General features: G+C 32.2%; 1 protein-coding gene across 2 annotated transcripts in view; it reads right to left on the bottom strand.

Annotated features, from left to right (window-relative positions):
- Positions 1-8,841: 8,841 nt before the first annotated feature.
- Dbct (Dihydrolipoamide branched chain transacylase E2) overlaps positions 8,842-19,753 on the bottom strand; it is a 61,958-nt gene continuing 51,046 nt past the window's right edge. Inside the window, exons 11-12 of one of the 2 annotated variants that reach the window (XR_004759539.2) lie at positions 18,580-18,834; positions 8,842-10,385 (exon numbers count right to left, since the gene is read on the bottom strand). Coding sequence is in view for 1 of the 2 variants with exons in the window: in XM_035368720.2 (XP_035224611.1) it covers positions 18,667-18,834 (168 nt within the window). In the remaining variant the exon portion in view is untranslated. Of the gene's footprint in view, positions 18,835-19,753 lie in introns of both variants that reach the window. The other variant, XM_035368720.2, reaches the window with a different exon arrangement.

Raw genomic sequence — 19,753 nt, forward strand, 5'->3', positions numbered from 1 at the left:
TGAGGAATACAATTCCTTGCGCAAACCATCAGTCAAAATGCCACCAATACAGTATCAGATGAAACTAATTCTGACCAGCATATTCAATAAGTCAGATTCGCTTAAACTTTGTTATTGGAATGCTGCTGGCATTGTTAACAAAACTTATGAACTTTCTGACTTTTTTATAGAATATAACATAGATATTGGCATGATCTCTGAAACACACGTTGTTCCTGCCAATAGACTGTATATTGCTAATTATCGCACCTACAGAGGTGATAGACTTTCACAAAGAAGAGGAGGAGCTGCAGTTTTTGTTAAAAACTCTCTGCAATCCTGCCTTGTCTCGACAAACTCTGCTTCTGGATTCGAAAGTGTGATTGTTGCTGTTATACTCCCACATTTGGTACCATCCATTTTACGGCTATTTATAACCCACAACGAAATCGACTTTCTGAAAATGTGTTAAAAAACTTACTTACTGAAGATCAGCAAGTTATTGTTGCCGGAGACATGAATGCTAAGCACCTCGAATGGGGATGTCGTCGTTCTAACACCAATGGACGTATTATGCATAATTTTATCTGCAATCATCCTGTCGCATTACACGTACCTTCTGAAGCCACTTATCGTCCTGCCTCTCCAAATCTCTCCGACTTCTTGGATATTATCCTTACAAATACTTCTATCCCTATTTCCTTGGAAGTCAAGGCAGAACTTACATCTGATCATGTACCTGTCATTGCTTGTCTTTGTGTTTCTAAAGAAGACCCTCTTATTACCAGAAATAATACTGACTGGATTACTTTTCACAATATCTTAATCAAACATTCTCCTATTTTCACTTCACTTTCTACCAAACAGGATATCGATCTTGCCATTCAAATCTTCACTGACAGTATACTGAAAGCTTTCAGAGATGCTACAGTTACCATTCAATTAACTAACAAAAATATTCGACTCCCTCGCAGTATCAGAGACATTATCAAAGAAAGAAACCGATTGCTGAAGCTTTGGCACAGTAACTGGAACCCTGCCCTTAAAAGAGAAATCAAGATTTTTTAATAGAAGAATCAAGAAGCTTATCACTGATTTTAAAAAGGAAACAAGAGAAGATTTTATATCTAAACTTAATATTAATGATGGTTCTTTGTGGAAGTATCTTCAAAGAAGTAGTATTAACAATAGACCTATTCATACGGATACTAAAATTGCCTACTCACTTAAAGATGAAGTTGATATTTTCGCTGAATACCTGGAAAAGCAGTTTACTCCTAATATGGAGCCCATGAATCAGACTATTAAAGATGTTCTGGAAAACTATGTGTATTCCTAACTTCATTCTTCTTCGGCTCATAACATCCCAAGGCTTACTTCTTCTATGTAAATTACTAATATTATTAGATATCTCAACATCAAAAAAGCTCCTGGAAGTGATGAAATTACTAATAAAATGCTTTGTAACCTTACCTATAAAACTTATCAGTAAATTCGCTAGTATTCTCAACGCTTGTCTTACTCGCAACTATTTCCCTGATCCTTGAAAGCAGACCAAGATCTTTCTTTTCTCAAACCGGGTAAAGATGTGACCGAGCCTGATGGCTATCGTCCAATCAGTTTGTTATCCAGCCTTGGTAAAATTTATGAAAATCTTATTCTCACAAGATTGGAACCTTTTCTTCACCTGCTACCTAATGATCAGTACGGATTCAGAAAAAACCTCAATACTACTCGACAACTAGTAAGAATTGTAGAATTTGTGGGATCTGCATTCCAATAACAAGCAAAGTGTTGCGCTTCTTATGCTGGACGTGGCAAAAGCCTTTGACCGCGTCTGGCATGAGGGGCTCGTTTTCAAGCTTATTAACATCATTCTGAGTGCCTTAACAATATTCAAAGAGCCTAGGTATAATTCACATCCCATTATTAATAGAATTCTGAAGCTTAATGAGGCCGTAAAAGGTCGGGGATATCAGATTCTCTATTCCTGGATCCCTCGCATAAAAGAGAATGAAATAGCGGACATTATCGCTAAAACTTCTACTACAATTTCTTATTTCCAGATCCCACTCACGGATATCGGAACAATGATCAAACACAAAATTTTTAATAAATGGCAGGGGCACTGGGATAGCCAAACAAACAACAAGCTGAGAGATGTTAAACCCACAGTTGAATGCTGGCCATCTACGGCAAATAGAAGAAAAGAAGTTATCTTAATCCGCTTAAAGAATAGGTCATTGTCGACTGAATCATGAATATCTGCTGAAAGGTGAAAAGAATCCCTGTTGCGCAGACTGTAATGCAGATCTCAGTCCGAGATATTTTATTAGAATGTCATACTTTTAATTATTTTCGCCAAAAATATTTTACTTGTTTAAAATTAGATTTAAAAAGAGCTTAATAGGGAAAAACCATCCTCACATCGTTCTGATATCCGTGAGTGCCAGTTTTTAAAGAATATTGGCTTTTATTATAAACTGTAATCTGTTTTCACTTTCTCTAAAATATATAGCAATTAGACTAGAAGAGAAACACGCTAATGTGACAATCAAAACCGTAAAAACAACCTTGTATTTAGCGTAGGTATAATGAAACACTCAATCGATTTCGAGGGCAGCTAAAGGTCCCTCCTCATCAGGAGAAAAAAATACCTAGAAAGAAGAAAATAAAGGAGAAGGAGTCACAGAAACACGTGGTCCTTATCAGCACTGCACGTGGTTATAACTAGATTTTTAATCAGAGTTGCACTGACCGCCTACTTTTACTGAGCCAGGCTATCTGATCGAGCATGAAAAATTAGCGAAGTTAAAATAGGGAGCAAAGGGCAAATGCACCTTACGCTCAAGAACTTCAAATAATGGAAAGCAACCACTGAACGGATTTTTATACCCTCTGGTAGTACCAAATGCGAGGAAGTAACGCCATCTATCGGCATAAATAACTGAATTAAGATAGTAGAATTTTAAAGGCATTAGGAAGGACTGGATTGGACTTCAAATCATTAACTAAACCTTTTGCAGATCCAAAATCAAAATTATGGTTAAAAGTCCAACTATGATATGCTATTGAAGACTTGTTAATTTCGCCTTTTCTGACATAAGATTCATGTTCCTTGATACGAAACTTTAACGCTCTTTTCGTTTGGACGATATATCTTAAAACACATTGACACGATATACTATAAATTCCCCAAGAATTCAAGACAGAAACGCAATCTTTTAGAATCGAAGGATGAATTTTATTAATAGGGGAGAAACCGACTTGAAAATTGAATTTCTGGAGAATCCGTGCAATTTTATAGCTAACAGAAGGATAAAATGGAAGCACGACAAGGTCATTAATATTATTTCTAACAGTGGAAGGTCTTCTTTGATGGGAATCTGAAAATTTTTTAACGGCTTTATCAATAATCACGGGAGAAAATCCACGGTCAATCGCAACTGCTCTCAAATAATTAAGTTCATTGGTAAGCAAAGATTCAGAGGAACAAACTTTAAGCCCGCGGAATACATAATAGTAAAAAGAAGCCATTTTTTGCTTAACAGGGTGGCATGACTTGGCATGGGGTGGTAAACAAACTGCAAAGGGTTTACGATACACAGTGGTGCTAAAATCAGTTTCATTGCGGATTATAAGAATATCGAGGAAGGGGAGGGAATTGTTGGATTCAATTTCAAGAGTGGATGGCTGGATCAATTGAATTCATATTAGATAGAATCTCGGATAAATCCTCTTTATAACCGTCTACTATCTTAATTCAGTTATTTATGCCGATAGATGGCGTTACCTCCTCGCGTTTGGTACTACCAGATGGTATAAAAATTCGTTCAGTGGTTGATTTCCATTATTTAACGCCTGAATGATTTTCTCCGAAATCACAACGTTCTAATTGATGAACAATTTGGATTTCGAGCGAAACACTGCACTACGCACCAGCAGCTGAGGACAGTGGAGTTCATTCACGAAGGGTTTCGTAACAATATGCTTACTGGCGCTTTATTTCTTGACATAGCCAAAACATTTGATAGGACTTGGCATATAGGAATCATTATCAAGCTTGACTTGGCATATAGGAATCATTATCAAGCTTGACTTGGCATATAGGAATTGGCATATAGGAATAAAGGACTTGGCATATAGGAATCAAGTCGTATGATAATGATATAGGAATCATTATCATACGACTTGACGTTTCGGCCCATTTAATTCACATAGTTAACTCGTACCTCAGTAATAGATCTTTTTCTGTACGAGTTAATTCTTTCATTTCGGCACCCCGTCCTATACTAAGCGGCGTCCCCCAAGGGTCACTTTTAGGCCCAATTTTGTTCAACATTTTCATAAATGACATACCAAAATCACCTAGTATCACTCTTGCACTTTATGCAGATGATACGGCCATCCTAGCCCAAAACAAACGCCTTGAAAATTTGGTTCATATCATTCAGAGATAGCCTTGAGCATTGGCTCATCACATGGAAAATAAAACGTAATGTTGCTAAATGTGCTGCTATGATCTTCAAACGTAGCCCCCTCCCGTACCCTTCCATTAATATAAAGTTCTTTGACGACTATGTTTCCTGGTCAAACTCTTACAAGTACCTAGGAGTTGTATTTGATTCAAAATTACTCTGGCACCTTCACATTGAAAATGTTCTCAATAAAGCAAAAGGTGCTAGAGCCCAACTTTACCCTTTATTAGCTCGAAAGAGCCATCTGTCAATTAAAAACAAAATTCTTCTCTATACATCAATTATAAGACCTGTCTTTATGTATGCATGTACAATCTGGGGTACTGCTGCAAAAACTCATGTGAAGAAACTTCAATCTTTTCAAAGTAAGACCTTACGTATGGCCCTTAATGCAGCCTGGTACGTCCGTACAGATGTGATTCATTCGGACCTTAACATTAAACCTGTTGATTATCTTATCAAAAAACTTAGTCAAAATTTATTCCTTAAAATTGAACAGATTGATAATCGAGCACTTCAACAGATGCCAGCATACGACCCTTCTATTCGCAGCTCACAGAAGAGGCCGAGAGTTCGGCATCTACCCACCATCTAAAAGGGCAAGACACGCCCTCTCAACATCAGTTCCAGCCCCCGCGCCATGAAGGAAGGACGTCTCTTCAGCGAGCTGCCATATAATTGCTTATTCTATCAACAGCACCGGCAATCAAGATCTTCATGCAATGTTATCAATCTGTTCGCTTAGAATCACATCTCCCGCAGATTTTAAATCTGCCTAAGAATATTTTCAACGCGTTGCCTTTTATTATTTGCGTTATCCTACACAAGCCACATGTCAATGAGCCTATTAATCGTAAACTCTTTCCTATCCGCTTTTTGCTTTAGTGTTTGTATAGTGTTAAAAAATTTTTAAAAATCAAAAAAAGTATTAAAACCTAAAAACTTATAAAAAAATTATGATGTTTAAGTTTTTATTTTCGTATTCCTATCCCTAAACTTTTTCGAGCCTGTGGCTCCCTCTATTGAGCATTAAGTCAATTATGCAAAATTTTTCCTATTTCTACTCACTTTTAGTAATTCTGATGCGGAGGTAAATGGTTTTGAACCATAGGCACTCCGAAACTTGAAAAACATTGGCATTGGCTTTCCATTATTTAAAGTTCAGATTTTGAGCGTAATGTGCATTTGCCCCTCGCTCCCTATTTTAACTTCGCTAATTTTTCATGCTCGATCAGATAGCCAGGCTCAGTAAAAGTAGGCGGCCAGTGCAACTCTGATTAAAAATCTAGTTATAGCCACGTGCAGTGCTGATAAGGACCACGTGTTTCTGTGACTCCTTCTCCTTTATTTTTTTCTTTCTAGGTATTTCTTTCTCCTGATGAGGAGGGACCTTTAGCTGCCCTCGAAATCGATTGAGTGTTTCATTATACCTACGCTAAATACAAGGTTGTTTTTACGATTTTGATTATATACAATTGTCCCCACGAAACTTCTTTTAACACACTTTGAAATCATTGTTTTTTCCCTTTGTTTGGCGGACATAACATCGTAAGGTTTCGTGTCAGAAATTTCAATACATCGATCAATATCTTAAAATCAGTTTTTTTTCCATTGAATAGTAGCAAAGACTTAATTAATGAACCAGTGTTCTGTAATATCGATATCTAAAGGTTATGACAGTGAAATTTTAAAATTCCTTTATGAAAGATTCCTTTCTTAATTTTCCTTAGCTTCTTAAGTAAGATTATAGAACTTAATATACTTTCACTGCCCATTTCTGCTAATGCAAATTAGATAAAATTAAATTTAGATAAGAATGCAAAATTAGATGTAATTAGATGGTTGCAAAATAAAGTATCTTGTTTGCAGTAGTGAAATAAATTCATCTAAAATAAAATTTTATTTCGAATAAAGTTTCTTGGTGTGTCTTAAAAATACACGACATTTCGATTACAATAGTTTCCACTATATTTATAAAATTTTTCACTAAATTAATTGAATTCGGTTAAATAATTCTGGATTCCGTTAAAAAAATTCTAGATTCTAAATTCTGTTAAAATAATTCATATTTAAATTCTTTATAAAATGAAGTAACTTGCATTTTTGAACGCAAATTAAAATAAGTTTAGCACAGGTAAGATTTTTAACTTCCTTCATATATTCTTACCTATGCAACGTAATATTTTATTTTTATTTTGTAATGTTATCGCTTAAATAATTAATGTATCGCTTTAAAAATTTAATACAATAATTATGGTCTCTTAATTTTTCAAGTAAAAAATACTTTTGAATGCTTGGTTTTCCTAATGTTATAAGGTATTATCCCGCCTTCTTAGCGAGTCTTCGTGGTGTAGTGGTCTGCACGCTCAGCGCGTAATTGAGAGGTCCACAGTTCGATTCCCGGCAAAGGCGCTACTAATTTTTCATCTTGCCTGCTTCCAAAAATACCTAATGTCTCTACAGTGGCGCCGGAACTAAAAGGGTGTTGGATGATGATTCTCCTGAACCAGGATTTGGCGATTGGGTCCCTTAAAAACCCTAGTGTCCCTTTAAAAGAGGGAGTATATAAGGTATTTCTTCCGCGTTCTTAGCGAGCCTTCATGGTATAGTGGTTCTGCACGCTCAGCGCGTAATTGAGAGGTCCGCAGTTCGATTCCCGCGGAGGTGTTGATAATATTTCATCTTGCCTGCTTCCAAAAATACCTAATATCTCTACAATGTGTAAAATGAATACAAGCCATTTTCTCTTAAAAAATCCTCCACTAAGGCATCTCTCTTTTTAGGCAGCTTGCCCTTGTGTGTTTTGCCATATTCAAATAATCTAATCTAAACTAAGAAATATTTTATCTAACTAAATCTCTTAATAAATAAATTTGGTTACTTTAGGAACACAGTTTAAATATTTTATATGTAAAATCATTATATACTTTACAGGAAGAAAAGAATTGACGTAAGAGACTTTAGAAATAAACTAAGAAATTTACATAAAGTAAGCATGCATATTTGTGAAAATAATTTTGAATAACAGCAGAACACGATGTGAAGTAGTACTTCAGTAAGATGTACAATATAAATTAATTTTTCACATTATCTTTTAATATTAAAACAAGAGAAGGTGAATTACAATTATCAATTTGACTCCTTAAAATAACAATTTTAAGCAGCGAGACAAAAATGACAGCAAACGTTTACTGATGCCCTTGCTTCCACACTCTTGTTAATACAAATAAAACTGAATCGATTGTCAATTCATTATCATAATTAACACTAATTCCCACCAATATACAATAAATAGCACTTAGCTGAAAATTTAGCAATGACAAGATGTTCAGCTAACAGAAAGAACTTTAAAAAAAAAAAAAAAAAGTCGTCGAGATGAGAGAGAAAAAAAAAAAAGCTATACTAAACCTTTTAGTCAGTCTCGTAATAACACTAAACACGATAGGAAATATATGCATTTAATCCAGAATATAGTTCCCCGATTTCTTAGTATCACACTGAGTAAAAACACACTATAAATTATCAATATTTTTAATTAAAAAAAAACTAAAACCGCAAGATATTAGCGCACAAATTATTTTGAAAAGCATATTGAATCATTTAACAATCAATTGGGGGGGGTATTAGAGCGCAGGATAATTAAGTAACGGGGGCTTGAGCAGTGTCAGCATGCACGGATGCATTCCATCAAAGAAGAATTATGTAAGCAGGGTCATGAAAGGTCAGTGGGGGATGAGAATATTTTTATAGTCACATTAAATGTTTGATATGATATGTACGTGACGTCCTCGCGACATTCACATCACAAAGTGACGCTGTATCGTGGTCTCTTGACATCGAAACATTATGTGACCAAAATGTAGCTTTGGGACACCACTGTTATGTCACAGCAATGATGTGGGCTGTGTGAGTTAACACCAATAGGAAATGCAGCAGTACATGAGATTCGTATGCCCTTGAAGATACTAATATTTGGGATTGAGCCTTGGGATTTGATCCTAACTTTCCCGCGACAAACTGTGGTATTTGAATTGATTTTTACTGGGAGCAGTTTTGACTTGCTCTCCAAATCGGTACAAAACTTTGATTGCACTAATCTTGTCAAGAGACTGGAGTTAGCAAAATTTACAGCAAATTTACTGTAACAGTATATTACTGTTCATAATACCATATTAGTGAGAGCTTTTGGTATAATTAGCTGCCTTTTTAATTTAATTTTAAATATGATAAAAACGTTAATTGAATTTGTAAATAGTGTTCTAGTTTCTGTATGTTGTAGTTAGGATCCTTTAATTGTAATTTGGCTATATGCGTCAGTAAGGCCTCAATAAATATTGCTGGTGTGTACAGGTTCGTAATAGATTGAATGCACACAAAACCGATAAGAGCTTGATAAAATTTATTTTCCTAAAACAATTATTTCAGAGTTTTGAAAGCTTCCACAAAAACACTCGTACAGCTCTTCGCAGTATCACAGAGTATAATCGGTAGTTATGCAAACGACTACGAACGTTCTACAGAACGCAAAGAAAAGCGCTTTTGAAAGGCGAGGCTCTCACGATTTCAGCACTTCGAAGACAGCTTTGAACAAACAACTGAGAGCAAATGCTCTCTCTGGTCTTACATAGCTTTCACCCGGTGGGTCAAGAAAACTTTAGGGCTTTCCATGTCTCGAAATTACTAAAAGACATATATGCTTAAAATTCCACAATAGCTGGATATGGTTAGAGTTACATATACGGATCAATTACTTATACAGGGCCGGACAAAACGTCGCCAAGTTGGCAGCTTTTAAGATTTTTCGCCACATTTGGCGACACAAATTAGTCCCCCAAACCATCGCCAACTTGGCGATATCCCGCCAATTTAGTCAAGGCCGTAGCTAAGCTATTGGCTGCCCGCGTACTTTCCTGGAATTGCCGCAGCTAGGCCACTGGCTTCTCGCTTACATTCCTAGAACTGCTGCCCCCAAAATTAAAAAATTGCTCAATGATTAATAAAATTTTTATTTTATATTCACTGCATACTTACATATGACAAATTGTGTAAAAGTACTTACATATAACAAGTACTTACAACGAATTTAAAATATTCAGTCGTGATATCCCGAGAGTCCGGCCGCCCGCGTACTTTTATGCGCTGCACTCAGGAATGACCCTGAATTTAGTTAGACTTTGAGGCTGTAAAAAATTCGAAGCCTAGCCTTTGATTTTCAGGCAGAGTTAGAGGATATTCGCTCTCAGGAAAGCGGCGAGATGGTAGGTCTCACCTTGGGAATCTCATTCATTTGCATCCGCCACTCTAGAAAACTGAGTCTTGTACACTAGCCAAGAGGTCTTATCATCATACGTGTGATAGTTTTACAGAGAGACGAGACAACATGGCTAGGAATATAAAAGCGTCAGAATTGTTTTCTGTTGCAATTATGGATTTCTTTAAGCTGTCAACTTCCTTGGCGATTGCACAAACTCAGTAATCAGTTTGTTGTAGACATCAGAAATTCTTTCTTCGATACTCAATAGTACTGTCTCTAACTTAATAGTTGGATAAGTTTACAAAAGATAGAACTTGAGAATTTAATTTTAAAAAAAGACTGTTCGTAATATCAGTTCATTTAATTTATACTTTTCATATAATTTATACATAAAGTTGTGATTCATCCTCACTGTATAATTAAATTACAAATATATTTGACAAATCTTAAATTATTTGAGTGCCCAACAGCGGCCGAGCGGTAAAGTCGCTGAACACTGGTAGTTCGGTTCGAGGTTCAAATCCCACGAACGGGCTGGCTGCATGGGTGTTTTCGTGGTTTTCCCCATGTATAACGTGTATACGAGCCAGTTTCCCTTAGAAAGTCCTCCATGAAGGCATCCCTTCTCTTAGGCAGATAGTCCTTGAGGATTTTCCGTAATTGAATAACCAAACCTTAAATTATTTGAAACGATTAGTAACAATATGGCAAATTTCTAAAATGTTCTGAAATATTAACAAACATGTCATTTATACACTATTTATATTAGTCTCCATTTTCTAGTTAAATATTATTTAATAAGTTTTAGCAAGACAAATAGCAAGACATATTTTTTTTTAAGGAAGATATTAGACTTTGCCATAGATAAAAGCAACAGTTTCTAAAAATCCCTATATACGGCCATTTTGCTATGTTGAAATCATGATATTATGAAGATTTCTATCAGGTGGTATAAAACAGTGCACAACTTATAATTTTCCAATAAGATCTCCATCAACCAAGTGGTAAAATTGCTAAACACTGGGAGTTTGACCTGGGTTTTCAGACAAAGAAGCTGACTGCTTTACTATAATTACATAAATGGAACTATTATCTTCCAATATGACAACACTTTTGCATATCCTAAATGATCATAACTGAATAATAAAAACTTTTAACAAAATGATTGATTTTTATCACACATTTTATAAAACAGACATTTCGTATTTCAGAAGTACAAAAATATCTTTTGACATATGCAAGCAAAATTAAATGCAAGCTGTTTTAAAGGTATCTTTTATTCATGAATTTATTCACTCATTAATTTAGAAATAATGCATGTGAATATATTTGTGCCTTTGTAGAAAAAGAGCAATGACCAAAATGTTGAATTTATGAAGAATACTGCATTTGTGTTAAAATCATAATTTTGCCAATTTTACTCCCCTATTAAATTCTAATCTAGACCGATTTACAAGAAACTAATATGATATGTGCATATAAATGAAATATTATTTTTAGTGGTGTGTGCTTTATATTAATCAAATACATACCTTTTCAGCCGCCCAACCGGTATAGTGGTTAATGCCGCTGACTGCCGTGCTGAAGTTCCCACGTTTGAATTCTGGAGAAGGCATGGATGTTTGTAAATGTGTCTGTGCGGCATGAGGGCACTCTAAATATAGGGCAAGCTGAAAGTTCTCTCTAGAAGTTGGTTTTAGGGAAAGAGGGGTGGGAGACCCTCAGACCCACCGGCGTGCTGTGCATCAAAATTGGGAGTGGAACTAAGCTAAATCGCATTGCCACCTGTAAGGTGCTCAAAGCTGTTACCAGCAACAGGCGTAAACTTTCGCGTCTTGCCACGAGGAATTTTGTCGGCTTGGGCTGACTATAAGTCAGACAAGTGAGCATTAGCAACAACATACCTTTTTAAGTATCGATGAGAAATGAAGCCTTGGAAAAAAATTTGTTTTGATTGCATACACCCCAGATGATTCAAAAAACTTGCTGAAACTAAGGCAGCAATTTCTTCAAAATGGACATTGGCCCTTTTTTTACTAAGGTTCATATGCTTTCTCCAAACTGTATGAACACATGTGACAAAAATTCAAAAAACTTAGCAGATATAAAGACTTTTCTATGTTTAAAAAATATTACTCATTATTACAAAAATATAATGTAGTTTTTGTATGAAAAATTTCATTAAACATTATTAAAAATACTGTGTAGTGAAAATTTTTAATTCTACGTATGACTAGTATTAAAATCTTCAAATTAAAAATACCTACGGCAGTAATGGCAAATTACAAACATGCATGCCAATTTTGATACATGACAGTTCTCTTATATTTGTATCATTCATTATATGTACAATTTATTTTTAAAACTGTTATTATGTTTGACTTTATTTTTTAATATACATAATCTTCTGAAAAGATTTTATTAATTTGCATAAAGATTTTTAGTCTTAGCATGATATGTTTGTTGTGATACAGTTCATTGGTCTCATTAAAAAACAGCTTCATGTAACAGCCAAAAGTTTTTCAGATATCAAAACTATAAAACTTTCAGATGTAAAAATTATAAAACCTTCATAATTATTGTAATCATGATAATTATGAAGAATTTTAAAGATTCTAATGAATCATTTCTGATCTTTATGCTATCAGAAATGATTCATTGGTGCAGTAAGTTATATGAAAGAACTTCTGAAATCATGTGACATATTTCAGATAACTACAGTTAGAAAATTCTTACATATTTATAGACGCTAATGCTCATCTACATGTTCAAGCTGCATGCAACTCAAATCTGACAGAGACAGCACATCTAGTGTATAAGGAGCTACTGCCTCCCAGTTGTGCCCCGTGTTTATTTTACTGGAATCTCAGTTTTCGTGCTTTTGGTAGAGGTTCAAAACTCAGTATCTTCTCCTTGGATTCATGGGTATCAAGAGGCTGTGCTGCATGGCATGGAGTTGTACAAAACCCATTTAAACCTCTTTAGTTACTGTGTGTTGTCTGCTTCATATACATAATCTTCTATATACATACATATACATAATCTTCATATACATAATCTTCTGAAAAGAATTTAGCAAGTACCAGAATTCAGAACATCCAATGAAGAAGTTAAATGCTGAAGGGCTTTTCATTGATTTTAAATAGAAAAAGAAGTTAAAAATGGATTGTTAGCCTCTTCTCCCCCTTCATTTTTTGCTGTTTTCTTTAGAAGGATAACTTGTTTTTGTTATTGAATAAGCATTTTTAAAATTAAAGAATTTTCTTTCTTAGCATTTTTATAAATATAATGATATGAGCTCAGTCAAGATAATAATATAAGCTCAAGCAATGCTTATTCCAACTAACTTTTCACAGAGATATGAGAAGTATAAGATTTTTTAAAAAAGATGCCAAGGTACAGATACTGAGGAAGTTTTACACTTTTGAATTTCCTAAAGCACTGACAATGTTCAATGATGAGCAGGCATCCTAGGCACAAGCAAACAATACAGTTTACAGGAAGGTCACCTGCTATGCCTGAAGCGGCCTATACATGTGCTTTGGTTACAACTATTTATAGGGTTCATATAGTTACTTAATCTTTCATTCTTTTTGAAAAGAAATATAATTTGCCCCTGACAAGTTGTTAAGTATGCTCAATTAAAAAAAAAAAAAATACATGATTTTTAATGTGTTAATTTTTCTTCCCTTTTTTGATCATGATAACCCTTAATACTGTCATACAGTATATTAAATCTTCTAATTCATCAAATATTTACATATAACACTAAAGGTTTGCAAGTCCTACTTTAATTTTGTTTCATTTAAAGTAGAACTATTTTTTCAGGAATTCTAAATTATTCTAATTATTAAGAATTTTAGCCCTTAGAAATAGTCTGATGAATTTCTAAATAAAATTTCAAAAATAAAAATTAAAAAAAAATCAAGCATTAAATTTAACATTTTTTATATTTACATATATCTTTAGAAAAAAATGCGATATTTTATTTCTTATTAGAATATGTCTCAAATAGAATAACTTTAAATAACTAAGCATCCGTTCAAAACAGCAATTACCATGAATATACAGAAATAAATTACATATAGAAAATATGGCACAAAACGAGTTTACAAATTTAACAATGTAAACATAAATGATAAGATAATTTTGTTATTTAATAAATATTGTTAAAATGAGTTCCAAAATGTTCATTACAGACTTTCACATTTCAGATAAAATTAAAATAACAAAGTACATATTGAATTATTTAAGATATCAATGTTTTAACAATATAATGAAAGATTACAAAAATGTTTGAATTTCATTCCAGATAAACAATAACATTACATCAGTTATCACAAAAGTGAAATACAACAAATTTGTAGCTGGAGACCTGATAAGGAAAATATATAAAAGAGTTAAAATTTATTGAGATTTTTTTATTTATTAGGTTATTTTTTATTATTAGGTTTTACTCTTACTTGAGGGGAAAAAAGTGGCTTATTAGAAAAAACTTTTTCGATTTCTGAAATTTTAGAATAGCCTTGAAAATCTATATTTACAATTAAAAAACTGGCTAGCATTTTGAAAAATAGAAAATTATTTCAACTAATTGAGTTAAAGAATGAGAATATTATTAAAAAATTATAAATAAATGTAATTATTATTAAATAATTGCAAAAGAATTTTTTTGCTCATACAATAAGAAAACAGTCATAATTTTGTAGCTGTATTCAATGGCTTCTCATATAAAAACTAAATTTTTAAAAAGCTGATACAATTTTATGTAATAAATATCCATATAACTTTAAATATATACTCCAGTTTGGAGCAATAACATTTTATATTTATACAAATACAAAATATTACACATATTAGATTTATTTCTGTATGTAGAACTACATTTCCTCTAAAATGCTTATAAAATATTCTCTCTAGAACACTGTGCACTTTTCTAAGGTAAAGTATAGATGGATTATTTCGATGAAACACAAAATTAAATCAAAAAGCAAGTTAAACTTTTATTATGAATTTATTGATGTCTTGATGCAATTTAATTGAAGCAATTACATACAAAATATGCATACAAAATCAGGGCAATCTACCTTATTTTGTAGCTTGTTTATGTACTGGATGGACTTCTAAATTTCAAAGACATTGACTCATTATAAAATTCAATTATCACAGTAATCATAGCAGTCAATATGTAATTAAAAGTTCAGATATTTACACCATTTCTTGGAGAGGAGATTTCCTCCAAAACACTAATCAAAGCTATTACAAATTTAAAACTATGAAAGTAAAATTTTAAAATACTGTATTCACTAAATGACAAAATCCATTTATAAACTTTCATTTTCGCAAAATGATGCATTTTGAAATTTTCCTTAAATCACAAATGTTATATGCAAAAATTTCATTAATAATTTTCTTATTTTTTAATTAAAAGAAATTTTTTTATTGCTTATTCTTTTATTTAATAAATGAGAATGTTCTAGAGGTAAGTAAAATATAATGATTAATCATAATTTGTTTCAGTTAATTTTGAACATGCTCATACAAATATATGACAATCTGCCATACATTTAGAATTGTTCACGATACGCCTAAATTATTCAACCCCATAAATGAAGGGCGAAATAAAAGTCGTTGGTTTGTTGTAGTGAGGAAAAATCTCCTCTGATCATACTGCTATAAGATATTTTCTATGGCGTTTGCTGATATTCACAGAAATAAATGCTAAGATCCATATTTGTTTGCAGCCCAGTGATCAAGAAACACTATTTTCCTATTTTATAGAATTTCAATGTTAATAATAATAGTATACATACTTAATGCATGAATAAGAAACAAAAAATCCCTTATTCTTAAAAATAAGGCCACTAAAAAGGTCACAAATTATATAATTGTAATTATTTAATAAATTATAACTTTTGTAGTTAATTATAATGATAAATAATCACACAATAATATTAATATAGTAATTATTCATTATACTACAATAATAATTAATTAGGGGGAGGAACTACTCCATATCGCTTGATGCAATCTCATTGAAATGAAAATTTGATGAAAGCTTGAAAACCTAGTAAAACCTGGGTTACAGACTTTGAACTAGAGCCGAAATCATGATCAATTCAGTAAAGTCCATTCTCCTCAAGATCCCCAAAATTTCAATCATGCACAATCACAAATGAAGTAAATAACGATTTACACCTAGCATTACTAAACAATCATTATAAAAGGTAGAATTACAGGTGAAAAAATTTTATTTGAGCATATTTTTGTGAGTGATTGCAAGCATTACACAAAACATGCATAGAAACTCTCTGAATTGCTAGGAATGGCCATGGGTAAGTTGTGATAAATTTGCTGACCAAATGCTGTGTGTCAGAATATACATATTCAATAGACCTCAAATACTTCCCAATCTGAAATAACCAGAGTATGGACTGCATTTTTTCTGCCTATAAGAGTTTCCATTCTCGAGTTTCCTCACTATCTGAAGCCGGAAGAAAACAGTACTGTACACACCAGAATAGCAAAGTTTCTCAGACACATAGATTGTGGCTAAGCAAAAGAACTACAAAGAAGGTTTGTGGTAAGAAAGTGCTAAAATAAAATACAGCACAAGAATAATAAAAAAAGAGTGCACTAGTTTTAAATCATTTTAGCATTATTCTTTTGTCTACTTCAATGACCAATACCTGTTCCAACATGATCATTATTGTAACTTGCAGAAATTGAATTTTTGTCAGTTCATCTGTTAGTATGACGATTAGCATAGAATAGACAGTTTGAAATCAATTAAATTATTAAACACATAATGTAATATAAGAAATTAAGCTACTAGTTGATAAAGAGCCATATCATCACAACATTTCTGTTTCAGAAATAAAATTACTGTCTGTTGCATGTGTGTTATATTTAAGTGACTATAGAACCTCATGTAGCTCATGAGCAGACGTGAAAGGTCTTGACAGCTGCAGTCTTTGCGATTCCCATTATATAGAAATATTAAATTTTGATGATTTTTTTTCCACTAATACATACTTAAATAAATAAATGTGCAAAATTGAACACTATGTAACAAAACAGTTAATTACAAATGAAGGTCTCCATAATCAACATATTAGATGACTAAAAAGTAACACTGTGCCTCCTTAGTTCTTGCTCTTTATCTGAAGGACAATATAAATAGTGAAAAACTGAGAATAGAAAAAAAAAAAAATCCCTTATGCATATCTTTTCTTATATCCATCCACCTTACTTCAAAAATACAGTGGTTTAGATTGTGCATGCATATTTGTGCTCATGGTTGCACCTAAAATGGTCAAACAAGGTACAGGATATCATAACACCTCAACATTAACATTTACAGAAAAATAAGAAAAAATATTTTTCAGCCCTTTATTTCAAATTTTATTAGAAAATGAAGAAGATAGTGCATATACCTTCACACACACAAATATATATAATATATGAAATAATATGCATGTTGAAGACAGATGTTGATAGAATAGTTATTAACAATGACAGCCAGTTCATTAAAAACTCGATGCTGTCATGGCAGATAGAACACTTCTTATTCTTGATAAATCATTTTTAAAAGAAACATAGATAAACTGATGCAGTAAGTGCACCTGTTCTTCGGGAACTGCACAGATACTGAAATACATTTGAAGACAGACCACTGAGCAGCAAGCACTAGCAAAGTAGCAGCAGCAAAGTGAAATAGCAAACGCCGATACTTCCAAGATAAAAGCTGGGTTCACAAAAATTTGGTTTTGGTTACATCTAATTCCACTGGTTAATAAAACGTTTTGGTTTTCACATGAAAATCATTATTGGCTGAAGCCTGTATAGAAATACCTATGTCATTATCATTATGTAAGAATCATATGACATGAATTAATTTTGAAACAGCTTAGGGAGATTTATCATAAGCAATTACTATTTTTAGTACTATATACAATTTTTAGTACTATATTTTAGTACTATATATTATTTATATACTTTTTATCTCATTTATGTGAAGGCAGTCTGTGATAATTATTATCTCAATACACATGACTATAGCAAAACATTTTACATATAATTATAAATGCTCACCTAAGTATGCTTAATCAGCATACTTATTACAAAAATACATTCTCACACACTGCACATTTACAATTCAGGTTCTGCAGAATGGCACATCAAAATTTCTCTTCAGTCTCTTACAATTAATTAAATTTATATATTACAGTACTGAAGAGGTTTATGTTTGAATGAATAACTCTCTCTCCTTTACTACACAATGAGAAAAAATAGAGGATTGTATCACAGAAGATTATGTATGATACACAGTAAAAAAAAAACTAAATAAATTATTGACTACTTAAATCTATTAACTAATCAACAAAATATACATGCTTTCAAGAATCATACTTCAAAAAGTTTAAACCTCACATCAAAAATAGACATTTACATAGGCCACAGTATTTGTGCATTAAATAGAAAATAAATGGGATGGAGAAGTTGAGGAAGCAAAGTTTATATGACAAAAATTATTTAAAAAATGTACTCTATCTAGAACTTTTTTTTTTAAGGATATCCTTTTAAAGGGGGTTGATTTTATATAATTTCTTTAAAAAATTTTGCTAAGAAGATTTTAAATTAGAGAATACTTTTCTAATATACCAAAAAAAAAAAAAAAAAAATCTTTGTGTTAAAAATATATAAAGGATATTTAAATGAAAGCATACCAAAGATTGTGATTAGTGCTACCTTTAGTTTAGCATTTCTCATTGTAGCAGAAAAACTTTACAACATTATAAAAATAATTCTTCTTATTCTTAAACAGCAAAACAGTAACAAAAGTTAAAGCACGTGCATTATGCTTACTTGCTTATGCTCGTTTCCCTTTTAATAAAACATATCAAAGTTCTTTTCCAGTTCAATAAGAGATAACTGTAAATGTGATGTTATAATTCATCTCATATGCATAAGCATAGTCATTGGATTTTCCAGATATGACTTCCACAAATTTGAAAAACGACACATTGTGGCTCCATCTATCACTCTGTGATCAGCTGTCCAACTGATTTGCATGATATGCTTCTTAACTAGTCTGTCTTCTTTATCAAACCTAGGAAGAGCCTAAAAGATACAGAATTGAATTTGTATTTATATACAAACATAAATATTCACAGCTATACCATGTAAATAGAAAAGCAAGGAACAAATTCACTCATGGACATTTTTAACACCAAAGCCTGTTTCAGATGAACTATAGAACATTTAAACATGCAAATATGGATATATAGGATTTCCATTAGCCTTTTATGCAGCTTAGTAACTTTTAAATGAAGAGTTGTAAAATTGTAAAAGCAGTGTTTTTACGAAAGAAAAAAAAAAAAAAAAAAGAAACTACGCAAAATCAATTCAAAACATTCATAATGGCTTCATTGACAAAAAAAATCATAATTTTTATCTCAATAGCAAATCAAAATAGTAAATAATTTTTTAGTTACAAAATTTCAGTGTTCTTTATTTAGTACAGAAAAATGTGTTTGTGGGGCAAAAGGAAGGTTATAATTGCAATATAACCCTATTTATTTGAATTAAGCTGGACAAATGGATTTAGAGTAAAAATTTTTTTCCCCCAAATAACATATGTTAGTTATTATTTTTACTGTCATATTAATGTTAGTATTTTTAAATAATTAAACACATTTTTTTAAAGCATTTCTGTTAACTGCATTTTGAATCACAAATTATACATAAAAATGAAGAAACTAGGATAAAAATTTGAACAATTTTGCACTAGATGTGTAACATGTAGTATTAAAAAATCTTTCATTAATCACAGCAAAATTGCAGATGGTCACAAAAAGCGTCAGTTCGTTATATTATAAATCAAATGCATTTGAATTTATATGAATTAAGTATATTATTAAAAATTTAAATACAGATATATATAATTTTAAAGTGTTTTATTACTTAAATTATTAGACACATTAATTTATGATAAATTAATTCAATATAAAATTACAGATATTTGCTGATTGGCAACACT

This window comes from Stegodyphus dumicola, chromosome 2 (assembly GCF_044657685.1).
Source record: "Stegodyphus dumicola isolate Sdum_Otavi_A_Nest chromosome 2, ASM4465768v1".
Taxonomy (NCBI): Eukaryota; Metazoa; Arthropoda; class Arachnida; order Araneae; family Eresidae; genus Stegodyphus; species Stegodyphus dumicola.